Source organism: Phocoena sinus, chromosome X, assembly GCF_008692025.1.
Source record: "Phocoena sinus isolate mPhoSin1 chromosome X, mPhoSin1.pri, whole genome shotgun sequence".
In the NCBI taxonomy this organism is placed as follows: Eukaryota; Metazoa; Chordata; class Mammalia; order Artiodactyla; family Phocoenidae; genus Phocoena; species Phocoena sinus.
Window position 1 is genome coordinate 7,174,277 of NC_045784.1, and position 25,747 is coordinate 7,200,023.

The 25,747-nt window shown below is 51.9% G+C and overlaps 1 protein-coding gene across 4 annotated transcripts in view; it reads left to right on the forward strand.

The window, feature by feature from the left end:
- Positions 1-25,747, forward strand: part of SHROOM2 (shroom family member 2) — a 137,131-nt gene that overhangs the window by 74,268 nt on the left and 37,116 nt on the right. For 3 of the 4 annotated variants that reach the window (XM_032619692.1, XM_032619691.1, XM_032619694.1), the window contains exons 3-5: positions 3,045-3,176; positions 10,350-12,597; positions 13,824-13,921. In XM_032619692.1, the coding sequence (XP_032475583.1) occupies positions 3,045-3,176; positions 10,350-12,597; positions 13,824-13,921 (2,478 nt within the window). The remainder of the gene's footprint in view (positions 1-3,044; positions 3,177-10,349; positions 12,598-13,823; positions 13,922-25,747) is intronic. The other variant, XM_032619693.1, reaches the window with a different exon arrangement.

Below are 25,747 nucleotides of genomic sequence, written 5' to 3' on the forward strand. Positions count from 1 at the left end.
CTTGGATGTCTCTGGGCTGAGCCGTGCCGTCCTTCTTCCTCCCGGAAGGGGCGTCCTTGCTGGTCTCCCCAGCCGAGCTGGCTTGTGTCTGACTGCGTGGCCTGCGGAGGGGGCGTTCCTTTCACAGCTCTCCCTTCTTTTCGTGTTTGATGTCTGTGGGGGGGGGGCTGGTCCAGCTGTAGCAGACATAGCAGACGTCCCGCCCGCCAGGACAGGAAGGTTCGGGTGTGGTTGGCTGCATACCTGCTGTGTGTGCCTTTCCTTCCGACACGCGTGGCCCCCTGAGGGGGCAGGGCGGTTAACCCCTAACCAGGTACCACCAGGTACCACGTGGTCCGAGTTCTCCGAGGCCCTCACATCGGGGCACCTTGCCCACCTGTTTTGGCACAGCTGTGGCCTGTGCACCCCTCATGGCCCCAGACTTCCAGGGACCCGGGTGGTTTAAAGCCACCTGGAGTGCGTATCTTGCGTGGGAAGCAACACCATCTCGCTGTTGAAACGAGCGCCTTAAATCGGCCCCTGCCTTTTCTGTTCCATCTGGGAACGCTAGGTGGCGCCAGAGCGTTCGGTCCCCAGAGCTTTCCTGCCCAGCGTGGTTACGGGCTTTGTGGTGGAGAGACCAGCCCTCAGCCACATGTCCTCCTCCTTTCATCAGCAGAATCCAGTTTTAAACATCAGAGGGGCTGACAGAAACTGCCTGAACCTTCCTCGATTCCCAGATACGTTCACTGTGCTCTAGGAAAGTCTGAGGACCTGACGAGAGCCACATACGTAGGAAAATTTCAGTCTCCCCAGGAGCCATGGTTCCTCACTTAGAGCTTCTAGGTACCACCCTTTTCACTGTGTTTTCCTTTTTTTTTTTAAAGCTCCAATTAGTACCGTAACTGTTGACTGTGTCTCCTCGAAGTAGAGGCATATATCTGTGTACAGGCATACCTTGCTGTGTTGTGCTCCACAGATACTGCGTGTTTTTTGTTTGTTTGTTTTACAAATGGAAGGTTGTAGCAACCCTGTGGCAAGCAAGTCTGTTGGCAGCATTTTTGCAACAGCACTGGCTCACTTTGTGTCTCACAGTTTGGTAGTCCTCACAGTATTTCAGACTTTTCCACTATCATATTTGTTACAGTGATCAGTGATCTTTGATGTTACTAATATTATTACTAGGGCTCAGATAATAGTGTTTTTCAGCAATAAAGTCTTTTAAAATTAAGGTATGTACATTGTGTTTTTGTAGGCATGATGCTGTCGCACACTTGGTGGACTGTAGTATAGTGTAAACATAGCTTTTATATGCACTGGGAAACCAAAAAGTTCACGTGACTAGCTTTATTACAATGTTCACTTTATTGTGGTGGTCTGGAACCCAGCTTGAAACATCTCCAAGGTCTGCCTGTATTATCCTTTAAAATAAGAGGAGAAACATTTACTCTTGTGAAAGAGCACGACTGCCCCAGTAAACCAGCTGGTTCCCCACTCATTCCAATTACAGAGTTGAAATATGTTACCACAAAGTGTAAGGCGTTTTCTTTTCCAAGCCTCTTTTTCCTTTGCCTGCAGTTTGTCTAGTTTGTTTCCTTCATTAATTACCTGTAAAGGAAGATGACAGACGTTACGGATATTATAGCACAGGAAAAGCCATCTGAAAATGAAATTCACGTGGCCAGAACCTTCCTTACGAGGATTTTGAGAAACTTTATGAGGTACAGTTTTGGTTTTACAATCCCTTTACTTCTGTGGTGTGATGAATTCGTCTGTTTTATGCTTTAGCTCGTGGGAAACTATCAAAAAGTCAACACCTTCCACATTTTGCCACCCGTGTATTTTTCCTCGTTTCTGAGTCATCAGAAGGTTTATGTTATAAATGCCTTCTGGGTTTTCCTTAATATTCGTTGTTGCATAATATTCTTTAATGTTTTTGCCTGTTGGAAGAATGTTTGATCCCCATCAGGTACTTAGAGGCTCAGTTGAACCCTTTCTCCGATCTCGATTGGGCTGTAAAGTGTCCTTGGTGAGGCTAGATCCGTCTTAAATTGCAGGAGGGGGCTTCCCTGGTGGCGCAGTGGTTGAGAGTCCATCTGCCAATTCAGGGGACGTGGGTTCGTGCCCCGGTCCGGCAGGATCCATCATGCCGCGGAGCGGCTGGGCCCGTGAGCCATGATGGCCGCTGCGCCTGCGCATCCGGAACCTGTGCTCCGCAATGGGAGAGGCCATAGCAGTGAGAGGCCCGCGTACAGCAAAAAAAAAAAAAAAAAAAAAAAATATTGCAGGAGGAGGGGCGAGCATGGGCCATGTGCTCCTGCAGCAGCTTTAACCCGGGAGGCCCTGTGATGTTCCTGCGTCGGCTGCAGGGATGTCCAACTGGACATGCTGTTTCACACCTGGGCAGGTGTGGTCAAAAACCAAATAAGCCACCCACGGATGGTGGGGACGGTGGAGGGGGGCAGGGAAGGCTCCTGCCACGTTCAGAAGCCCTGGCAGGAATGGACTGGAGCCTGTTGGTCTTAGGGCGTGGTGATTCCCATGACAGGAGCCCTTAGATGACTTCGGACGCTCTGGGAGGCTCAGAGGAATACGTGTCCACCAGTCCCCGTTAACTGCAGGATAGCTGTGTTCACTTAGTGAAGTGAGTGAATAAATAAATGCAGTCACAACTCCGCGGGACCCAGCTCCAGCTTTTTTGCAGCCCAGTGCCTTTTCCTCAAACAGGCTAAGGGCATGTGCAAAGTTGTACTGACACCGGACAGACAGAAGATGCTGCTGTGTCTTGGGGATGGGGCAGCGGGGGTCGTGGGCAAGATTCATGCACTTACTTAGAATAAATTTGGAAGCCTAAGGGCTGGTTCACATTCTGGGGCCTGTGATTCTCACCCGGGGATGTTCTCCGGTAACGAACCTGTACAAAGAGCGTCGGTGCCCGGATGCAGTGGGAAGCACCTGACAGCGATGCAGTAAGTCACCCAGGAATCGTTTCTGCCTCCCGCTCCTTTCTTGGCCTGAAGTTGTCCATGGTGTGAAGTCCCTGAATCATCTGCATCCTTTTTCAGGAGGAATGAGCTGAGCTGGAGGCCGCACTCCTGGCACGTCACCAAGTTCTCCGACAGCCACCCCGAGACATCGGCATCTCCATTCCCCTCTACCAGCTCCTGCCCCTTGTGGCCAGGCCAGCACCACGCCAGGTAGGCACGCCTTTCCCGCCGGGATGGGAAGCTGGTTTCACTTTCTGCCACACTCATGACTTCCCTGCCTTGTCGTAATTGTGCATTTCTCACTTTATTTTAGTTTTTGTTGAGGTACAGTTAATTTACGATATTATTCATTTCCGGTGTACAACATAGGGATGCAAAATTTCTATAGCTTATACTCCATTTAAAGGTATCATAAAGTATTGTCTCCGTTCTCTGTGCTGTACAGTATATCCTTGTAGCTTATTTATTTTATAGCTTATACCTCTCCCTCCCCTACCCCTATCTTGCCCCGTCGCCCTTCCCTCTCCCCACTGGGAACCACAAATTTGTTCTCTACGTCTGTGAGTCTGCTTCTGTTCTGTTATATTCGTTTGTTTATTTTTTTAGGTTCCACATATAACTGATATCATACAGTATTTGTCTTTCTCTGTCTGACTTAGTTCATTAAGCGTAATACCCCTCTAGGCCCATCCATGTTGATGCAAATGGCAAAATTTCATTCTTTTTTATGGCTGAGTAGTATTCCATTGTGTGTGTGTGTGTGTGTGTGTGTGTGTGTGTGTGTATGTATAATATATACCAATCTTCTCCTTGTAAATAATGCTGCTGTGAACATTGGGGTGCATGTATCTTTACAAATCAGTGTTCTCATTTTCTTTGGGTATATACTCAGGAGTGGAATTGCTAGATCATAGGGTAGTCCTATTTTTAGTTTTTTGAGGAGCCTCCATACCGTTTTCCACAGTGGCTGCACCAGTTTACATTCCCACCAACAGTGAACAAGTGTTCCTTTTTCTCTACATCCTCACCAGCAGTTGTTATTTGTTGTCTTTTTGATGGTGTGAGGTGATACCTCATTGTGGTTCTGATTTGCATTTCTCTGATTAGTGATGTTGAGCACTTTCCATGTGCCATCTATATGTCTCCTTTGGAAAAATGTCTGTTCAGGTCTTCTGCACATTTTTAAATCAGGTTTGTTTTTTTAGATATTGAGTTGGATGGGCTGTTTATATATTTTGCATATTAACCCCTCATTGGTCATACCATTTGCAAATATCTTCTCCCATTCAGTAGGTTGTCTTTTCATTTTGTCGATGGTTTCCTTTCCTCTGAAAAAAAAAAGGCCTTTAATTTTCGGGATTTCCACGGTGGCGCAGTGGTTAAGAATCCGCCTGCCAATGCAGGGGACACGGGTTCGAGCCCTGGTCCGGGAAGATCCCACATGCAGTGGAGCAACTCAGCCTGTGTGCCACAACTGCTGAGCCTACGCTCTAGAGCCCGCAAGCCACAACTGCTGAAGCCCACGTGCCTAGAGCCTGTGCTCCACAACAAGAGAAGCCACCACAATAAGAAGCCCGTGTACCACAATGAAGAGTAGCTCCTGCTCACCGCAACTAGAGAAAGCCTGCGTGCAGCAACAAAGACCCAACACAGCCATAATTAATTAATTTTTTTTTTTAAAGAGCTTTTAGGGCTTCCCTGGTGGCGCAGTGGTTGAGAGTCCGCCTGCCGATGCAGGGGACACGGGTTCGTGCCCCGGTCCGGGAAGATCCCACATGCCGTGGAGCGGCTGGGCCCGTGAGCCATGGCCGCTGAGCCTGCGCGTCCGGAGCCTGTGCTCCGCAACGGGAGAGGCCACAGCAGTGAGAGGCCCGCGTACCGCAAAAAAAAAAAAAAAAAAAAAAGCCTTTACTTTTAATTAGGTCCCATTTGTGTATTTTTGCTTTTCTTTCTTTTGTCTTAGGAGACAGATCCAAAAAAATATTGCTACAGTTTATATCAGAGAGTGTTCTGCCTATGTTTTCCTCTAGGAGTTTTATGGTTTCTGGTCTTAAATTTAGGTCTTTAATCCATTTTGAGTTTATTTTTGTGTATGGTGTTAGGGAGTGTTCTAATTCATTCTTTTACATGTAGCTGTCCAGTTTTCCCAGCACCACTTATTGAAGAGGCTGTCTTTTCTCCACTGTATATTCTTGCCTCCTTTGTCGTGGATTAATTGACTATAAGTGTGTGGGTTTACTTCTGGGCTCTCTATTCTGTTTCATTGTTGTATGTGTCTGTTGTTGTGCCAGTACCATATTGTTTGATGACTGTAGCTTTGTGGTATAGTCTGAAGTCAGGGATTGTGATACCTCCAGGTCTCTTCTTCTTTCTCAAGATTGTTTTGGCTCTTCAGGGTCTTTCATGTTTCCATGCAAATATTAAAATTATTTATTCTTGTTCTGTGAAAAATGCCCTTGGTATTTTGATAGGGATTGCATTGAATCTGTAGATTGCCTTGGGTAGTATGGTCATTTTAACAGTATTCTTCCAGTCCATGAACACGGTATATATTTCCATCTGTGTATGTCATCTTCAGTTTCCTTCATCAGTGTCTTACAGTTTTCTGAGTATAGGTCTTTTACCTCCTTGGTTAGATTTATTCCTAGGTATTTAGTTCTTTTTGATACAGTGGTAAATGGGATTGTTTCCTTAGTTTCTCTGTCAGATAGTTCGTTGTTAGTATGCAACACATTTTTTGGTATTGATTTTGTATCCTACAACTTGACCAAATTCACTGATGAGCTCTAATAGTTTTTTGGTGGCGTCTTTAGGATTATCTAGGTACAGGAAGTCCCCTACATACGAATGAGTTCTGTTCTGACAGCACGTTTGTAAGTCCAGTTTGTTCGTTAAGTCCAACAAAGTTAGCCTACGTACCCAACTAACACAGTCGGCTATATAGTACGATACAGTAAGAGTTTTATAATACTTTTCACACAAACAATGCATAAAAAAACAAACACAAAAAATAAAACATTTTTAATCTTATAATACAGTACCTTGAAAAGTACAGTAGTCCAGTACAGTAGCTGGCATCCAGGGGCTGGCATCGAGTGAACAGGCCAAAAGAGTTACTGACTGGAGGAGGGAGAGGAGGTGGGGGATGTAGAGCTGAAGGATCGTCAGCAATAGTAGACAGAGGGGGAGCTGCAATTTCACTCACTCCTCACGTTGCTGGCCCAGGTTCTGGTTCCTTGCTGGATTCAATTCTATCTACTCTCTTGAAAAAACGATCCAGTGATGTCTGGGTAGTAGCACTTTTTTTGTGTGTGTGCTACGCGGGTCTCTCACTGCCGTGGCCTACTCCCGTTGCGGAGCACAGGCTCCGGACACGCAGGCTCAGCAGCCATGGCTCACGGGCCCAGCCGCTCTGTGGCACGTGGGATCCTCCCGGACCGGGGCACGAACCCGCGTCCCCTGCATCGGCAGGCGGACTCTCAACCACCGCGCCACCGGGGAAGCCCGGTAGTAGCACTTTTCTTCTCGTCATAGATGACACGGTAGCACTGGATTACATTCTGAACGGCTGCTGCAGCCTTTGTGTGCCGTTCTAAGTTTGCGTCCTGTGCCTCGAAAACTAACAGTGCCTCCTCAGATAAAGAAAATCCCCTGCCGTTTCCTGCATCGTGAATCTCCTTGGTTCTTCAGCTACTTCTTCCTCTTGTTCCTCTTTGTGCTTCCTCTGGGCCTCCAGTTCTGTCAGGTCTCCATTAGTAAGCTCCTTGTGTTACACAGCAAGGAGTTCAATGACATCATCCTCTTGTAGATCTCGCTTGAAATAAAGATACTGTACTACTGTGCCCTACACAGTACTGTACAGTACACAGAAGCACAGCCACTTGTAGAGGACGCACGCACGTGACAATGTGCCAGACACGTGAACTAACTTATGTGATCGGACAGGCGCATGCGTGTTGCCGTCTTTGAAAGTTCTCAACTTGAAGGTTCGTAGGTAGGGGACTTGCTGTACAGTGTCACGTCATCTGCAAGCAGTGACAGCAGTTTGACTTCTTCCTTTCCAGTTTGGATTCCTTTTATTGCTTTTACTTTGATTGCTGTGGCTAAGACTTCCAAAAGTATGTTGAATAAGAGCGGTGAGAGTGGGCATCCTTGGCTTGTTCCTGATCTTAGAGGAAATGCTTTCAGCTTTTCACCATTGAGTATGATGTTGGCTGTGGGTTTGTCATAGATGGCCTCTATTATGTTGAGGTACGTCCCCTCTGTACCCACTTGGTTGAGAGCTGTTACTCATAATGGACACTGAATTTTGTCAGAACCTTTTTCTGCATCTCTTGAGCTGCTCATATGGTTTTCATCCTTCAGTTTGTTAATGTGGTGTCTCACGTTGGTTGATTTGTAGATAGGGAACCATCCTTGCACCCCTGGGATAAATTCCACTCGATCATGGTGTATGATCCTTTTAATACATTTTTTGGATTCAGTTTGCTATTATTTTGTTGAGGACTTTTCATCTATGTGCATCAGTGGTACTGACCTGTAATTTTATTTTTCTGTGATATCTCTGTCTGGTTTTTGTATCAGGGTGATGCCGGCCCTGTAGAATGAGTCCAGAGCATTCCTTCCTTTGCAATTTTTAGGAAAGTTGGAGAAGGAAAGGCATTAGTTCACCAGATGAAGCCATCTGGTCCTGGACTTTTGTTTGTTGGGAGTTACTTATTTATTTTTTTAGATTGAGTTTCATTACTGGTAATTGGTTTGTTCATATTTTCTACTTTCTGGTTCGGTCTTGGGAGATTGTACTTTCCTAGAAATTTGTCCATTTCTTCTAGGTTGTGTTTCTGTGGTATCAGTTATAACTGTTTTCATTTCTGGTTTTATTGACTTGGGGCCCTCTTTTTTTCTTGACGCGTCTGGCTAAAGATTTATCGATTTTGTTTACCTTTTCGAAGAATCGGCTTTTAGTTTTATTGATCTTTGTTAATGGCTTTTTAGTCTGTATTTCATTTATTTCTGCCCCAATCTTCATGATTTCTTTTCTTCTGCTAACTTTGGGCTTTGTTTGTTCTTTTTCTAGTTCCTGTAGGTATAAGGTTAGGTTGTTTGAGCTGTTTGTTTGTTTCCTGAGGTAAGCTTGTGTTGCTCTAAACGTCCCTCTTAGGACTGCTTTTGCTGTGTCCCATAGATTTTGGCTTGTTGTGTTTTAAATAGCATCTTTCTTGACCTGAGAATGATGTTCTTTTTCTGATGAGAAAAGGCCATGGACACACCGTTACTGGTAGGACTCTAAATTTTATCACTGAGCAGGCAGGTGTATAATGCCTGAAAACAAAAAATAAAACACCAAGAGAAAGGACAAGCGAGTGTGCTTCCTCATTTATGTTGTCCAGCTGATAAATCAGGAGCCTGGAGGCTTTGCTTTCTGGCTGAATCCCTTTGGGCCAGCCGAGTGGGATGGCTGTCCGCATCCCCCACGTGTCCACAGCCACCACGTTACTTTTTGCTGGGCAGGTTTTTTGGCCAAAGCTCCCCCAGGAAATTCTGTTAAACACCAGCACTCTCTCCCCAAACCCCAGGTTGCTGTGTGGAGGTACAGGGGAGACCAGGGGGCTTCACAGCCCATGTGCCAGGCCTGGTGGTTTCTTGGTAACTGTGAGACAGAGGATGTTAGAATGGTGAGCTGGTGGAAGGGGGGGGCGCTGCTCAACCTGGCTTCTCTGGAGCCCACATTTTGGGGTCAGAAGGGCTAATGCAAGGCACACATGGGAGAGCACCAAGGGTGTGTTGGCTTGGAGATGTTCCTCCTGGCCATGTGGAGCGTCCAGTCACCTGAGGCTAGTGGCCAGTGTCTTCACTGGTCTATTAGAAGGATGATGGTAACAGCAGTAGTGTGGCTGTGGGGTATGTACACCAGTGCACGTGTGAGCGTATATGTGTACCTCTGGGTGTGTATGTATCTGGGTATGTGTGTGTATCTCTGCGTGTGTGCATATTTGTGGTATGCATGACTGTGTGTGTCTGTGTGTGTGTGTGTGTGTGGAGCTAACATAACTATTTTAAAATGAGTTTTCGGCTGTTAGTAAATACGGGTCTGCTGTGAAGGAAATAGGTCTTACATACAGTATTACCTATTTCAAGCCGTAAGAGATTATAATAGTTGGAGTCCAGGGTGTTTTTGAAAAACCAGATTCTCCTCCGTGTGGTAAAACTTAAGTAAAAAGTGGGCCTTACATTTCATTAAGCCCATTTGGTGGTTTCTTGATTAAAGAAACGCATACGCCCTGTGGAAGAAGTGCTTAGCTTTGTTTATATTTGCTTGGACTTAGAATCTCCTGGAAGAATCCCCTCAGGAATACTGGTGGGAGGATGGAGAAGAACATGCTCCATTTCTGCGAAGGGTACCTGGTCTGTCCTCTGCAGACATGGCGTGGAACGGTCATGGCCTCCCTCGTATGACTTAATGAAAGCACTTAACATGCCTGGATAAAGCGTTTCATTATTGAGAGCTTTAAGTGTGCAGTACATACGTTAGTCTTAAAATACTTTATTGCTAAAAAATGCGAGTCATCATTGGAGCGTTCATTAAATCACAGGCATACGTCATTTCAGAATGAGGTGTGCCTGTGATTTTAATATCTGGGTTTGGAAAAGTCATGTTATCTCTGAACTTGCCTTTTGAAGTTGAAGATCGTTCTCTTTTGATGGCTTTCTTTGTGTTAGCAGTCCGTAGTACGAATCATTTCCTGCACTCAACCGGGGGGCCACAGACTCGTCTCGCAGGGGGCCAGACAGGAGTGACACCTCAGGCTGGTGCGCCAGTGTCCGCGGCAGCCGCGCAGCTCTGCCGTTGGGAGCAAAGCACACAGCCATGACCGAGTTCCCGTCAAACTCGAGTTATGAGCACTGAAATCGGAATTTCGTATCGTTTTCACGCATCAGGAAGTACTCTTTTGATTCCGTGCCCCGCCCCGCCCCCATTAAAAAACTCTAAAAGCCGTCCTTAGCTCACGGGCTGCGGTTTGCTATCTGCGACACTTAACCGGTGATTGAGGATCAAGGTGTTCACAGGGGCATTGCCTGCTGCTGCCTGCTCTGGACCTGGTCCAGCCTGTGGGTGTCGAGCTGAGAGATGTACCGCGGCGTGGAAGGTTTTCTGTTTGGGGACAGGCGTCGTGTGGGTAGGACTCGGTCCTTTCAGCCTGCCCTTGGAAAGCTGCTCTTTGAAATGGGAAAACTTAGACGCGCCGCACCCAGGGGTCTCGCTCCGGGACGAGTGGCTGCCTTCTGTCCAGGGCCAGCCACTCCTACGTGCATTGTCTCATCTTGCCCTTTGTTGCAACATGACTCTAAAGCACGCTGTTGCCTGTCGTTCTTGCTTCCTAGCTCTTCGTCCCAGGACCTGTCGAGCGGGCTGTGGGAGCAGACGCATCTGCTGCGCGCCTCTGACCACTTCAGCTCCCTGGGGAGCGTGGACAGCCTGGACCAGCCTGCCCAGTCCTACCCGTCCGGGCGCCTCTCGGCTGCCAAGTCCAACAGCAGCATCGACCACCTGGGCGGCCCGAGCAAGAGGGACTCTGCTTACGGCTCCTTTTCCACCAGCTCCAGCACGCCTGACCACACCCTGCCCAAGGCGGATGCCTCCTCCGCTGAGAACATCCTCTACAAAGTGGGCCTTTGGGAGGCCTCCGCCGGAGGCAGCGACCGGCAGGGCCTGGCTGCCGGCGACCCTCAGTGTGTGGACGAGAGGCTCGGGTGCTTCCCCCCCAGGGTCCCCTGTGACAGCAGCAGGAGCCCCAGGCCCGAGGACAGCCCTGAGCCCAAGCTAGCTGCTTCCGGGAGGTCCAGTTTTGGGCCAGTCTGGTATGTTCCCGATAAGAAGAAGGCCTCTTCGTCCCCTCCTCCGCCCCCTCCCCCTCTCCGCAGTGACAGCTTTGCGGCCACCAAGAGCCACGAGAAGACCCAGGGCCCTCCATTCTCAGAGGCGGCCACCACGCAGCACCCTCCGGGCCTGACCCGCGCTCAGTCCCACAGCGACTGGCGACCGGAAGCGGCCGATCAGCCGCAGAGACCAGCGCGCCTGGGCGACGGGAGGAGAGCCGGAAGCTCGGGCTGTGCGCCGGGTGCCCCCCTGGACTGCGGGTGGCCGCCGTGCGACAGCGGGGCCAGGGCCCTCCCGGGGGCCCCCAGCCGGCTCCAGGCCTCCCTGTCCAGCACGGACGTGCGCTGCCCGCCACCTTCGCCCGCGTGCCAGCACCCGCGCCACTCCAGCGACGAGAGCCCCTTCTTTCACGAGGGGCCCGGTGCCGCCACGTGGCTCAGGGAGCAGCCGCCTGCCGAGCGCTTCCCGGATGACAGCGCCGCTCCGGTGGGGCGGCCCAGCGCTGGCGACCAGAAGGGGGACTGTGGCGCGCAGAGCCGCTACTACTGCGTGACCTCCAGACGCGGCCCGCAGGGCGGCGCCCCGGCCGCGCAGCCCCGCTGCTACCCGCCCCGGCTCGAGGGGCCCCCGGGCGCCCGGCAAAGGGGGAGGGTGGCGCCGGCGGACAGGGAGGCCGGGGGCCACTGCGAGGGAGCCGAGGAACCGCCCGCGGCCGGCCTCGTGGAAACGGCGAGTGTGAAGAGGGTCGCAGGCGGCTTCGCGTGGGGCCACGCGGGCGGCGAGATCTGCCCCCTGCAGACGCCCATGCTGCACTCGCTGACCCAGGAAGGGGCGCGCCGGCCCGAGGCCGGCCACGAGGGCGCCCCGGAGAGGCCCCCGCCCGAGGCCCTGGCGGGCAAACCCATGCGGAGGAGCGACCGTTTCGCCACCACCCTGAGGAACGAGATCCAGCTGCGGCGAGCCAGGCTGCAGAAGAGCCGGAGCACTGCAACCCTGGCCGGCGCCGCGGAGGGGGACGAGACCACCGCCGAGGCAGAGGCGCGCGGCTGGGGGGTGCAGCCGGCAGGGGGCGCCCCGGAAGCCGCCTTCTCCAGCACTTATAAGGACCACCTGAAGGAGGCGCAGGCCCGCGTCCTGAGGGCCACGTCGTTTAGGCGCCGTGACCTGGAGCCCAGCCCGTCGGACCCCGACACCCTCCCGCGCGTCTGGGAGGCGGCCCCGGCCAGGCTGCCCGCGAGCGCCGGCGGCGCGCTGCACGCCCCGCGCATCGCAGGCCGGAGGCGCTTCACGGCCGAGCAGAAACTGAAGTCCTACTCCGAGCCCGAGAAGATGAACGAGGTGGGGCTCGCGGGGGATGAGCGCCCGCGCCAGCGACCCGCACCTCCCGACGAGACCGTGCGCACCTTTGCCGACAGGTGGAAGTTTTTTGAGGAAACCAGCAAGCCCGTAGGCCAGCGGTCGGGGCTGAGGCCGGCACCCTGTGGGTTCCCCAAGGAGAAGCCAGAGAGGCCTTGGACAGCGGGCCCCGGAAAGGAGGGAAAGGTGGGGAGATCAGACCCGCCTCAGAGGCTGGGAACCTTTGCAGAGTATCAAGCCTCGTGGAGGGAACAGAGGAAAGCCCCGGAAGCCAGGAGTTCTGGGAGGTACCACTCGGCAGACAACATCCTGGACGTGGGTCTGGACCAACACGAGAGGCCACAGTACATCCACGGAAGGTCCCGGTCGTCACCCTCGACCGACCTCTACAAGCAGGTAAGCGTCCTGCAGGGAGCCAGGACAGAGCCACCGCAATCCCATCTTAAGGTGCGTATAGGACAGCCCCAGGATATCATGGCCCATTGCCGTTGTGACTTGTGTCCAGCTGTCTGAGCGTTTACGTGCACCAGCTTTTCTAGTATCAGCACCTGGGGACAGAGGCGATACACTCATGACAATTGCGAGTGCCCTGTTTTCGGCCACGTCTCGAGTTCCCAGCCTCATTGTCAGCTCTCGCTGAAGCGTTCTTTCCCTTTGATTAGCTTGCCCTTAATATACAAAGGGAAGAAATTGGGGGAGATGATAGAAAATGGCAAGCTCTCCTCCGAAATTACAAGGGGTGCTTTATAGCAAGGCTTAAGGCAACACGTGATGGTTTCCAAACCTTGATGTCACTTGATGCTATTAGTTTTCTTCTTAGTCCCTTTTTGTGGTGAAATATCTTTAAAGGTTGTTCAGGGGCAAATGTAATTGAAAATGCAGTGCGTTAAACTATTTCACTTTTTTTTTAAAGTAGGAGTTTTGATGGTGAAAGTTGATGGGAAGCTTTCTGAAAAGCCACACATTTGTATCCATACCTCAAAGTCCATAGTCAGTCTCCCTCTCCCACTCTCTCTGCTTTTTCTCCCCCTTCCATCTGCATTTGTACATTTCAAAGAAAAGATTTTCTCCAGCATCAGATGGAGGTTCTTTTAAGAAAAACCAGCCATCGGTTTGTTACACAATAATGAACGTCCGCATGTGAAGACAGGCGCAGGTTTCTGTGTGGCCCCCTGGTGCACAAAGGCCTGCAAACACCGTGACCGTGTGCCCATGCCCCGTGCGGTGTGACCTCTGAGAATTCCATGCTTGATCGGTCGAGAAACAAGGCTCCCAGACTCCAGATCCTGGGGCTTGAGGTTTCGCTGCAGGGAGCCATGACCAGCTGGGTTTGATTTGATTAGGGTTTGGGGGCCAGTGTGTCAACACAGGTTTATGACCCTCACGTAGGAGTTCTGCTTCCTGCCCAGAGCCGAAGGGGACGCAGGGTCTTGTTGAGTCTTTTTGATGAGACGCTTTGGAGAGCCGGGCTCGCGGGTCCCGTGGCCGGCTGACGGCGGGCGGCGTCACTGCCTTCGTGGTGCGGGCTCACAGGGCGAACCCACAATGAAGGGTTCGTGATCACAGAGGTCTCGGAGGCGGCAGCTTGATGACCGGGTGTCTCATTGTGCCACCCTTGGCAGGAAGCTTCTGTGGAAGTGCGACGGCAAACGGAGGACCCCGGTGCGCGCAGAGAGCTTTCTTCCTCAGTCCAGGCCGAGGAGGGACGCCCCACCCCAAGGTAGGAGACTCTTGGACTTGGGGTTACTGAGAAGGCGTCTTGGGATGGGCTGCATTATGGTGGGTGAGTGCTTGGGTGTCCGGTTTCCGCCAGACCTGAAGTGGCCACTAACCAGGTTCAACTTCCAGCGTCCCCAGGACCAAGCCCTCAGCCCTACACCACTGCCGGCGGGAGAAGCATCCCCAGGGCGGGGACGCTGTGAATGCCATCGTGGCATTTTTGGTTCTTAAAACAGCTGCTGTGTTTTCCGTACAGTAAAGTTCTTTATGTTCACGGAACGAGAAACCCAGTGTAGTGGCTTGAATGACATGCTTTATCCAGAGCGGCCATCTGACGGGATGCTTTAACATCGAGGGCACAGCTGGGTTGCTGGGTCTGGAAATCCACATTGTCTGGAAGGATTGTTAGTCAAAGGACTAGGGCAAGCCTTTCTCAATTGGCCTTATTTACTGACTTAATGTTGAGCTTTAAAATAGAAATCGAGTCGGTTGGCTCCCCAAGAGGGGATCAGAGCATCTGAAAGAACGGAATGGCAGCAGTATTACACTGTCACGTGCCCTGATTCTCCAGTGTGTCCAGTGTAGCTGTGTCGCTGCAGTGAGGGTGGAATTTAGGTGAAATACATAAGTGTCGTCTGGACCCTTATCCACAAGGAGGGCGGGGGAGGGAAGTGTAGGTCACTGCAGGAACTGGGGTACGACCTTATTTTAAAAGGGCTGATGGAAGAATGGAAGCAAATTTGTACACAGTAGGGTCGCTGAGTGCATACTTTTCTGTTCCTTGAGCATCTCTGGGAGTTGGCGTGCCGCTCAAATTAAACACCAACCTCAAAATTGAAGATTCTGTCCCAGAGATGACCGGTTTAAATGCTTGCTTTTGAGAGCCTTACGTAACGGGGTTTTATTTCATTTGGCTCTAAGCTGAGCGCTGCTGGCCTTGAACAAGAGTGTCGGTGGCTCTGAGGGAGCAGGCGTGGTGGTCTGTGTGTGCGTAGGTAGGATATGGTCGCAGTTACTTACCAGTCTGCACGGCCAAGACCAGAGACCCCTGGGTGAGAGAGGAAGGTCCGTGAATAACACACGTACAGAGCTGAGCTGTGTCTGAGCGGCACAGTCAGAGCTCCATGGCTCTGGATTGCGAGCAGCTCACGTGCCAAGTGACAGCTGTCCTCTTTATCAAAGCCACTTCCGGGCCCTGCTGCCGTCGTGAGAGTGCGTGCTGTGCTGCGGTGCGGTGCGGTGCGGCGGGGACGCTCCCCGCACACTCGAGCGCGGGCTTCGCTGCTGCACGGAGACCTCGGGCGTTTATCCTGCAGAGACACGCATGTGCTGCTTGGAGTTCAGCTCTCCTGCTGTGAAGGGTCATAACACATGGCTTCTAACGTACATACCGTGTGTGTGCGTGCGCGCGCACGTGTGCGGTAACGGTACTGTCGGCAGCGGAGGCGTCACGGGAACGGGGGAGGAACGCCATGCTGCCTGTTTCACGGCTGTGTCTTCTGGCAGGCTGCGTAACCACTCTGACGGAACGAGTTCCAGAGCTTTCTGCTTTTGAGCTGCAAACCCAGCAATTTTCAGAATCATTGTGTGTGCTTTTAAAGAGTGGTGAGACTCAGTGAAATCCTAGATTAGGGATGTCGAAGAGGCATTTTGGTTTTTTTGGGTTTTTTTTTTTTGAGAAAATGTTTATCTTCTGAAGGAGCAGCGAGGAAGAGTGCCCTTGGAACATTAAATGGGAGAAAAAAGAAATGAAAATGCAGGCAGGGACTGTCCTTTGCTCACCAAAACCCAATCTATAATGCAAAGATTTAAAGATGCCCAGTGTTTTGCATACATTCATGTAAGGTATCTGTGTAAAGAAATCGAATTGCTGATCTGTCAACGGGAACACGATGATGAAGACTGGCTTCTGTTGTGATGCCAAAAGAGCGTCGAGAGAACATTTATGCAGCAAATCGAATTGAGAACATTTTTGTGAGGTTCAGGATTCTGTGTTCCAGATAAAGTAGGACAGAGGTTCTGCCCCAGGGGACCTCCCAGCGTAGGGGGGACGGAGAGACACCAACACTCGGCACTGAAGCGATGACGCGTAATTGTCATCTTTGTGAAAAGTCACGGGATGGTTCAGAATCTCGGAGGGACGAGGGTGAGGCGACTTCTGCCTGGGGGTTGTGGACACGACGGTGGGGTTTGAGCAGGACCCAGGCCCTCGGGAGAAGATCTGGCAGTGTTTGCTTGCCTCCGGCTGTGTTCGCAGGGAAGTGGCCTCCTCAACCATCATGTTTCCAGAGCCAGCGTCCACTGTTTTTGGAGGTTTTGCGCCAGATCTCCAAGCTCAGGTGTCCTGACTCACGGCAGTCTGCTCCCTGCCCCAGTGTTACGGGGACCTTGAGAGCTCGGGGTAGCAGTTTGCGTGGGCTGCCTTGGCAAACTGCCGGGGTCTGGGCGGCACCAGCAACAGACAGGTATTTATTTATTTATTTTTTTGTGGTACGCGGGCCTCTCCCGTTGTGGAGCACAGGCTCCGGACGCGCAGGCTCAGCGGTCAGGGCTCACGGGCCCAGCCACTCTGCGGCATGTGGGATCCTCCCGGACCGGGGCACGAACCCGTGTCCCCTGCATCGGCAGGCGGACTCTCAACCAGTGCGCCACCAGGGAAGCCCCAGACGGTTATTTTCTCACAGCTTTGGAGGCCTGAGTCTAAGCTCCAGGTGCTGGCAGGGTGGGTGTCTCCCAGGGCCTCTCTCGGGGTCTTGCAAGCGGCTGCCGTCTCCCTGTGTCCTCACCTGGTCTTCCCTCTGTGTGTGTCTCTGTCCTGATCTCTTCTTAGAAGGACACCAGCCAGATTGGATTAGGGTCCACCCCCATGCCCTCATTTTGCCTTAATCACCTCTTGAAAGAGCTTCATTCTATCACCTTCTGAAGTCCTGGGGGGTTAGGACTTCAAGGTATGAAGGGGAGAGCAGAGTTAGCTCGTAATACTAGGAGGAGTGTCTCTGCTTCTCTCTAACGCCTTTAACCAGTTCTGTCTGCTGTGTCCACTGTCTCAGGAAGTGTCCTTTCATTGTCCAGACAAGGTCACACCTGATGTCCTAGCGTTTAAAATAAAGGAGCTGTCATCCTAGCGAGCAGCTGGTGAAGAGGGGAAAACAGTGAAGCCCCTTTGGAGGGCTGTTGCCGGCGTGGAGTTGCACACACCTTCTGGTGGGTAATTCCCTTTCTAAGAGTAACCTTCTGAGCAGACGCCCATCGCCCTGTAAACAGCGTATGGGGACCCGGGGCTTCTGGTGCCGCCTCTGCCGCTTCTCATGGAGCTGCCCCCTCGCCGGCTGCGCTCTCCCTGCCTGGGTGGCTGGTAGCGCCCCTGGCAGACCCTGGGCAGAGTGGAGGTGGGGCTCTGTGCTCCTTCTGGATCGTCCATGTTGGCATGACCTGCTTGCTGAAGTTGTATTGAGGAGTTTAGTATACATGACAGTACAGTACATGAAGCGGGCTTTCCGTGCCCGTTAGAGGGGAGTCACCAGCATCTTGGACTTGGTGGCCAGTGTTGTGTTTTAAGCCTTGTAAGAAAGCTAAGTTTTACCACATGGGGTTCGTGCCCCTCACACGTGAGGGTCTTCTAGAGGACTGCGTCTGGGGGGCTCTGCAGACAGGTCTTGTAGGGGAAGAGCCCGGGAGGCTGTGGCCACTGGCAGGTTCTCACTCCCCAGCCTTCTCCCGGCCATTTCTGCCCCCATAGGAGCTGCTGCCAGCAGGCTGGCTCTGACCTGCAGGCTTGTATTTTGTTGCGACAGATGGGAAAGGAGGGGCGGGGGGAGAATAAGAATAAATCCTAAATCCCGCTGACAGCCAGAAGGTGGAGTCTGTATGAAATCGAGCTCTTTCATTTCACGTGGAATTCATCAGCGAGCTAAGCCCACCTGAGGATCACCTTCCTGCACTTTTGCCCTGAGAGGTGATTTGCGGTACAGAGCTCGATGCCAGGACTGATTTCCATTTACTCCACACGCTGCTTGCAAGTAGGTTTCAGAGTGAGAGCGTTGCCATCCGAGTTGCACCCCTCATTTGTTGCTTTGGGGGAGACGTTTACTTCTCCTGGCCTTCAGTTAGCTAAGGGGCAGTTGAAGCTTTCCATTCTGAACTGCTGTGCTGGGTAATTAGGAAGCCCACGCTGGCATGATCACAAGGTGAACCTCAAGCTTGGAAGTTTTCTGGGGTGGAGCCCGGCATCGGCACAGCTTCCTCTCGGGCAGTGCACTGTCTCCCGTGCCCAGAGCCCTTGCTGAGACACAGACCTCCGTCCTCCCAGAGGTGAAAAGCAGCGGCTGTCAGAAGACCCTGGGCCCGGGCTCCAGTGGTGTGTTTCTACGTCTGGCTTTGTGACGACACTTTCCCCTTGTGTTTATACCCGCGTGGCTTCAGGAAGATCAGAGTCAGGACAAGGCACAGCAGATTGTTTACCGGCCGGCTTGGTCTCGTGACTGCACGCTATTCTCAAGGACGCGTTGTTAGGCGGTGGTTTGAGGGTTCCAGGGCTTGGGGCCCCGGAGCAGAAAGTGAGGCCAGAGAGCCAGGCCCACGGAGCAGTGACGTGTGGGCAGAGACCGTGCCGAAATGTTAACCACTGCGGCGCCGAGGGACAGCGATGGAGACTGGACCCGGGCACCCGAGTTCCGGACGCGGCGGGGAAGCGGTCCTCCGCAGACCCCACTTGTGAAGGCAGCTTCTGCCCTCTGAGAGGGTTCTGACACACGTCGGCTGATTGCCCCGGTGGCTGCATGCGAGTCCTTTGTTGGGGGCGGGGGTGGGGGAGGGAAAAGCCAAGAGTCCACGGCCCCTCTTCTTGGATGGAGAGACTTCCACAGCTGTTTGACAGGATCCTCTGCTCTTTTATCCTCTGGTCTCCTTTCTTCTCAGTTGACTCCGGTCTTCAAAGCTCAAACCCTTGGGACTTCCCTGGTGGTGCAGTGGTTAAGAATCCGCCTGCCAAGGCAGGGGACACAGGTTTGATCCCTGGTCCGGGAAGATCCCACATGCCGCGGAGCAGCTGAGCCCGCGAGCCACAACTACTGAGCCTGCACGCCACAGCTACTGAAGCCCATGCGCCTTAGAGCCCACGCATCGCAACTACCGATCCCGTGCTCTAGAGCCCTCGAGTCACAACTACTGAGCCTGCGTGCTGCAACTGCTGAAGCCCGTGCACCTAGAGTTATGCTCTGCAACAAGAGAAGCCACCACATTGAGAAGCCCGCACACCGCAAGGAAGGGTAGGCCCTGCTCGCCTCAACTAGAGAAAGTCCGTGCGTAGCAACAAAGACCCAACGCAGCCAAAAAAAAAAGCTCAAACCCTTGTCAGTTGCCCTTGGTCAAACTTGCACATACAGGTTATCTTTGCTGTTTTTGCCTTTCTCCAGAAACCCACAAGAACACACCGACACTCATCATCTCCTTTTGATCCTTCCACCCATGCTTCTTTGCTCAATGCCGTGTTTTAAGTCAGCGTGCCATGGTTTAGGGCTGGGATGACCTGCAAGGCGGCCATGTGGGTTTAAGTATACCTTACGTTAATGCTCTTCGCGGTGGCAGGGGTGTCGGCAAAGTCTCCTCTGACTGCATTTGAGACGATCTTTGCTGCCTTTCAGTTCTTCTAGACTCTTCTGGCTCGTTGTCTCATTAAAGTGCTTTCCTCTTGGCTAAAACCGAATTGTCGGGACTTCCCTGGTGGTCCAGTGGTTAAGAATCCGCCTCCCAGCGCAGGGGACACAGGTTTGATCCCTGGTCGGGGACCTAAGATCCCACGTGCCGCGGGGCAGCCAAGCCTGAGCAAAAGAACCAAATTGTCAAGGACCAGGTCTCTGATTCCCGTTTCTTCTAATGGGACCGAGCGTGGCGCCCTTCTTAATCCTAACGTAGTAGACTTTCATACCGTTAATGGGTGAAGTTATGCGTCTTAATCCAGGCTGCGTGGTGGATCCATGTTGGGAACACGAACACGTGTCCTCCGTGAGCCGTGAACACCGACCTGTGGTTCCTCCCCTGTGGAAGGTACGGCCTGTGGGAGGCACCGCAGCATTCTTGCAGGGTGGAAACGAGATCGAGCTTCGTTGCAGAAGTGGACGTGGCAGAGCCACGTTAGGATGAAAACTTGCTTCCCAGAGCCGATCAAGGGCATCCCTGATGACTGGGAGGGTCGTGGTTGAGTCCACGTATCCTTCTCACACCTGCCTCTCACCAGGCCTTCTTGAGCAATGTTCGGGAACTTTGGAGACCAGGTACCAGACGCAGGCTTTTCTCTCTTGGGCAAGGACGAGGCAGCTTAACTGCAGTAGGTTTCTCCTGGGTTCCTTTCTGTCTGTGTCGGCATTTGATATTAGAACTCTGAAATCATTGTCTGAAGACCAGCGGGCAGTGAGTCTCGGGCCCACCGAGGTCAGGCTCCCTGACGAGATGGCTTCGAGGACCGGACACCTGTCCAGTTTGACCTCCGTCCCTTGGGACTCACAGGCTTTGTAGGTGTCTGTATGTTGGGTCACGTTGGCTGCTGTCTGTGAGGTTCCTGTAAATGACTTGCTTTAATTTTTAAGTTACGCGAAGTAACTTATGCTGCTGTATTTAAAGTGGGTAACCAACAAGGGCCTACTGTGTGAAACAGGGAACTCTGCTCACTATTATGTCACAACCTAAATGGGAAAACAATCTGGAAAAGGAGTAGATAAAACTTAATCACTTTGCTCTACACCTGAAACTAATGCAGCATTGTTATTCAACTAGACTCCAACATAAAATAAACGTTTAAAAACATAAAATAAAAAATAAGTAACTTACGCTTTTTTTTGCGATGGGGCTGAAAAGATTTTATTTATTTTAAAGTTTTGGTGGGATCCACGTAATGTAAAGTCCAGCATTTGAGTGTATATGATTCAGTAACACTTCATACATTCACAGCATTAGGCATCCTTCCCCACCATCTAGTTCCAGAAGATTTTCATCACCCCAAAAGGAGACCTTGTACCCCTCGAGTGGTCACTCCTGAAGTGGGTTTATTATTTTTCTCCCACCCCTCCCCCCCTCTCCACTTCGCATTTTCCTTTTTTAAAAAATTATTTTTGGCTGCGTGGGCCTTCGTTGCTGCGTGCAGGCTTTCTCTAGTTGCAGAGAATGGGGGCTACTCTTTGTTGCGGTGCGCGGGCTTCTCGTCATGGGAGCTTCTCTCGTTGCAGAGCACGGGCTCTAGGCGCGTGGGCTTCCGTTGTGGCACGTGGCATGTGGCATGCAGGCTCAGTAGTTGTGGCTCGCGGGCTCTAGAGCGCAGGCTCCGTAGTTGTGGCGCACGGGCTTAGTTGCTCCGCAGCATGTGGGATCTTCCTGGATCAGTGCTCGAACCCGTGTCCCCTGCATCAAGGGCGGATTCTTAAGCACTGCGCCACCAGGGAAGTCCCGGTGAAGTGGGTTTATTTTTAAGGTTCAGTTTGAAGTGACGCCCTCTCTAGAGTTAGACTGCATTGGATACACGGCTGCCATCGGTCAGAGGTGAGGTGGACCTGCGGCTGTCAGAGTTGATTTCCTCGTACTTGGTGTGTTAAGTGGTGGTGAGACGCCTGCAGCTAGTCCCAGAGATCCGTTTTGTCATAAACATGCTGAAGGTCCGCATGTTGAAAATAAAAAGAGTGGTTTTGCGATTTGCCTCTTAAGCAGTGTAAGGGGCATTAAAATATTTCCGAGTGGACGTGAAACGTGCGCGAAAGCGAGGAGTCGGTGGAGCACCTCGGCCACCCAGGCAGCCACCTGCTCTCCCCTGGAGGTCGCACCGCCTCCACCAGCAGCTGGAGTCAGAGGACAGGAAGGTGAAGGAGGAAGGCGGTGGCGTGGGCAGTGAGAGGGCGCGAGCCGGGAAAGTGCATGGACTTGAGGTTTTCTCAGATGCAGCACTTGGAGCACGTGGGTTCCTGGAAAACGTGCCTGTTCTCTTTTCGAGTTGAACCTTTTGTGTCTTTATTTCCATGTGAATCTTAACACTCTTACCAGGATATCCTGGGTGATGTGCACGGTCGTGCCTGTGTGTGTGGGGAGCCCCACTGTCAGAGGTAACGAGGTTGCTGTCCTGTGCAGGGAGGAGAGAATGAGTCCAGGCTCACATGCGAACCCAGCTCTCCCGTGGAGGCGAGGGACAAGTCATCAGGGCGCCATGCCAGCAGAGCTCTAGGTCCTGTCTGTCCAGAGACGAGTGATGAGTCCTTTCGTGGCATCTGGGAACCCAGGGTAGCTGAACCCACGAGAAGTGGGGTGTCCGGAGCCACGAGAGGAAGAGTTCATTCCCAGCAAAGCCATTAAAGTCACGTTGGCTTTATAGTTCTTTTCCCACGTCACTTGCAAATCTGTTGTGTGTTATATATAGTCTATGAGCCATAAAACTAAGGAAAATAGATTTAGACACATTTAACAATACAATAAAAGGCCACGCGTTGCGTGATTCTAGTGCATGTATGCTGCCCAGAACAGGTAGATCCGTAGAGACAGAAGGGAGATGGGTGGCTGACGGGAATGAAGGCCTGAGGGAATGGCAGTCACTGCCAGGGGGTGTGGAGTCCTTGGCGGGTGAGGGGAACGCTTTGGAATTAGATAGTGGTGATGGATGCACAAGTCTGTGAATTTACTGAAAGCTACTAAATCATACGCTTCCAAAGGCTGAATTTGAGGGGATGCGAACTTCATCTCAATTTTTAAAATCTGGTCGGTGCTGAGAGTCCCCAAGAAGAAAAGGTTTTAAAATTTAAAACGAGGCCGCGCGTTACCCAGGTCTGAGAGTCGCGGCTCTAGCTCGGACTTGGCAAAGGATCAGATGGTGAGTACTTTGGGCTTTAAGGACCTCAGTGTTCCTGCTTGCTGACGTCTCTGCCCTTGTAGCCCCGGAGCAGCCGTGGACAGTCCGTGAAGAGGTGGGTGTGGCTGTGCTCCCATAAAACTGGACAGAGAAGGTTTGCCAGCCCTGGGATTTGACCAAGGGCCGTAAGAGACTGGCCTTCAGTGAGCGTGCTTCCCGGACGGGGAGGTGAGGCCTGCGTGGCCGACTGTCTGGATGTTTGCAGAGAGGCTTCTCGCGTGCTTCTCTGCAGCGTGATGTCCATTCCTCTTGCCATTTTCATCTTACTGGTCTCTCCGGCCTGGTTGACGTAACTGTGGCCCGTTCACGGCATGAGCGTGTGGGAGGGCGAAGGATGCTGTTAAGCACGGGCTCCTTGGTGATGCTCTGACTCGGAGCGTTGGCATCCTTGGACTGTAAGAGCTCAGTTCAGGCGAAGTGACTTGGGGAAGGGTTGCGGCTTCGCCAGGCTTGGCCCAGCGGCCATGAGGAGTTCTTGCGGCATTCCAGTGTGCCGGGGTGCTTATCACGTTGCGTTCCCTTCTTATTTGTGGACTTCCTCGCGGACACGAATGTACTGTATCAAGTAAAGGCACACTTGTGTTCAACTTCTTACAGGTATTTACAATGCACAGTCTTGATGGCATTAACACAGCGTAGGCTTGGAGCACCTCGTACGCCCTGATAATTACGCCTTGTTCTAGGAAACACGGATGTATGAAAACCCAACGATAAACCTTAATATTATAAAAGTGCTCCCCCTTTACAAATTGTTCATAGAGGGTGTCCTTTAAAACTGGACTCCTAGAGCAAAAGCAGCACCCAGATCCTGGTTGCTAATACGCTTCTCCATGAGGAGGACGCAGGGCTCCTTGGAGGAACGGCTGACGCTAAGGGCTGGGGCAGAGGGTGTATGCGGAACGAGTATGGAGTGTCTTGTGCCCTAAAAGTAAGGAAGTGTTCAAACAAACACAAAAACCAAAAAAACCCTTTAACAGTGAGGCTATGCTAGAGGGACAGCAGGGGCCCACATAGAGGTAGGTATGACCAAAGCTGCAATGCCATGAAGTCGTGCAGGGTTATAACCCAGCGTATAAAGTATCCCTGAGTCCACCCTGGTAGGCGTAACTGATTGGGTGTATTAATAAGTGGGGGAGAAGAGAGAAATCTGTGCCGAAAAATTCCAGATCTCTGTAGATCCTCTGCCCTCAGGGGGGTGGGGGCAGAGCCCTTCATTCCTGTAATATGGGCTCCATGTGGTAACGTCGTTCCACAGAGGGCAGGGTGAACAGGCGGGGTGAAAGTCACGTGACCGAGGAGAAGCTGATGCACGCCGTACCTGACCCTGCCAGCCGGTGAGCAGACTGCTGTGTTGACGGCGTGATCCTTGGTATTGTATGGTAAGCAGGGCATTCACCTCTCGTGGCCTGCCCTCCACGTCCATAACTCCAGGGTAGTCACGACAGAAACATCAGACGCATCCCAGCGGTGCTCCTCCAAACCGTGGAGGGCATGGAAAACAAGGGCAGTCTGAGAAGCTGTGGGAGGAGCTGAAGCAGACGTGACAACTAAATGCAACGCGGTGTCCTGGCTGGGATCCTGGGACAGAAGGAGGCTCTTAGGCGAGAGTGAAGAAAGTCTGAATAAAGTGTAGACTCCAGTTAATATGAATGTACCAAGATTGGGGTCACTAGTTATGGCGAAGGTACTCGTGTCATGTGTAGACAGTAGGGGAAACGGGGGTGTAGGGTACATGGGAACATTCTCCTCTCGTTGCAATTTTTCTGTCAATCTAAAACCATTCTAAAATAAAGTGTTGAGATGTTTCGAGTTACGCAGTTTGTAAACCTCAGGAGCGTACCTTTTGAGCAGTAAGTGGGTGAAATCCCTGATCAGCCGCCAGGCTCTTACTGGATGCCTGTTACGTGGATGGCCTCACATTGTGCTCTGAGGTATAGACAGGTGTGGAGCTGGCCTGGGGTGGATGGCGCCCTCTCTTAGTGATGGGATCCTGTACTTGGTAGAATGACACGTGGAGATGAAAACTAGTGCAAAGAATGTGGGATGTGGCGGGGGCGGGGGGGGGGGCAGACACAGGTTCAGATTCTTACTCTCGTTCTCCGTGTGCTTGCATCAGGCCACCTAAGCTTGCTAATAACTTCCCTTCCCTGGATGATGGGATAGCCACACCAACCTTCCTTGCAGACTCACTTAAATGCCAAATGGGTGTCACACGAAGGCAGCAGCGCAGTGCTTACAATCAAGCAGGTGTGAAAAAATGGAAAAAGGCACTCTTGGTGAAATAGTGGTAACGTGGGAGATACTGCAAAGTAGCACGTGTTACTTGTTTAAATGAGGAAGAGTCGGAAGTAACCGCAGTGAATTTTGAAGACGTTGACTGAAGCAGGTGGTGAAAAGAGAGAATCCGTCCTGGAGGGTAAGTGCAGGACTGGGGAGGGTCGGGGCTGTCCGTGTGGCTGTTAGAGACCCTGGTGGGAGGGGCACTGCCTGCGTCAGGGGGCGGGAGCTGCCTTAGGAGGAGAGGTGGGGCGCGGGGACTTTCAATGCAGATCATTGTGAAGTGTCAGGGTCAGCCTGTGACCCCTTTGTGGTCTGCAGCGGATGCCTTGTACGCAGTGAAACCTCCGGAAACACTTTGTTAGTTGTTTGGGTTACGTTCCTCCTGAGTGTGTAATAAACCCCCAGATACAGAAGGACGTAAAATAGGCTGTCGAGTGTTTGTTTTTGTTTTGTTTTGTTTTGTTTTAAACGTCATCGTTTCATCTGACTTAACGGCTGTGGGATTGAACCTTGGATTGCACACGTTATACCATGGTCTAGCACAGTTCAACAGGCAAAGCTGCGTAAAATTCGTGCCGCAGGCTTTTCCGCGTTTCCTTCTTTTAAATTACAAAGAGGAAGACACCCGTGCCTTTAGGGGTTTAAAAGGGCAAGGCTTTGGGGGTT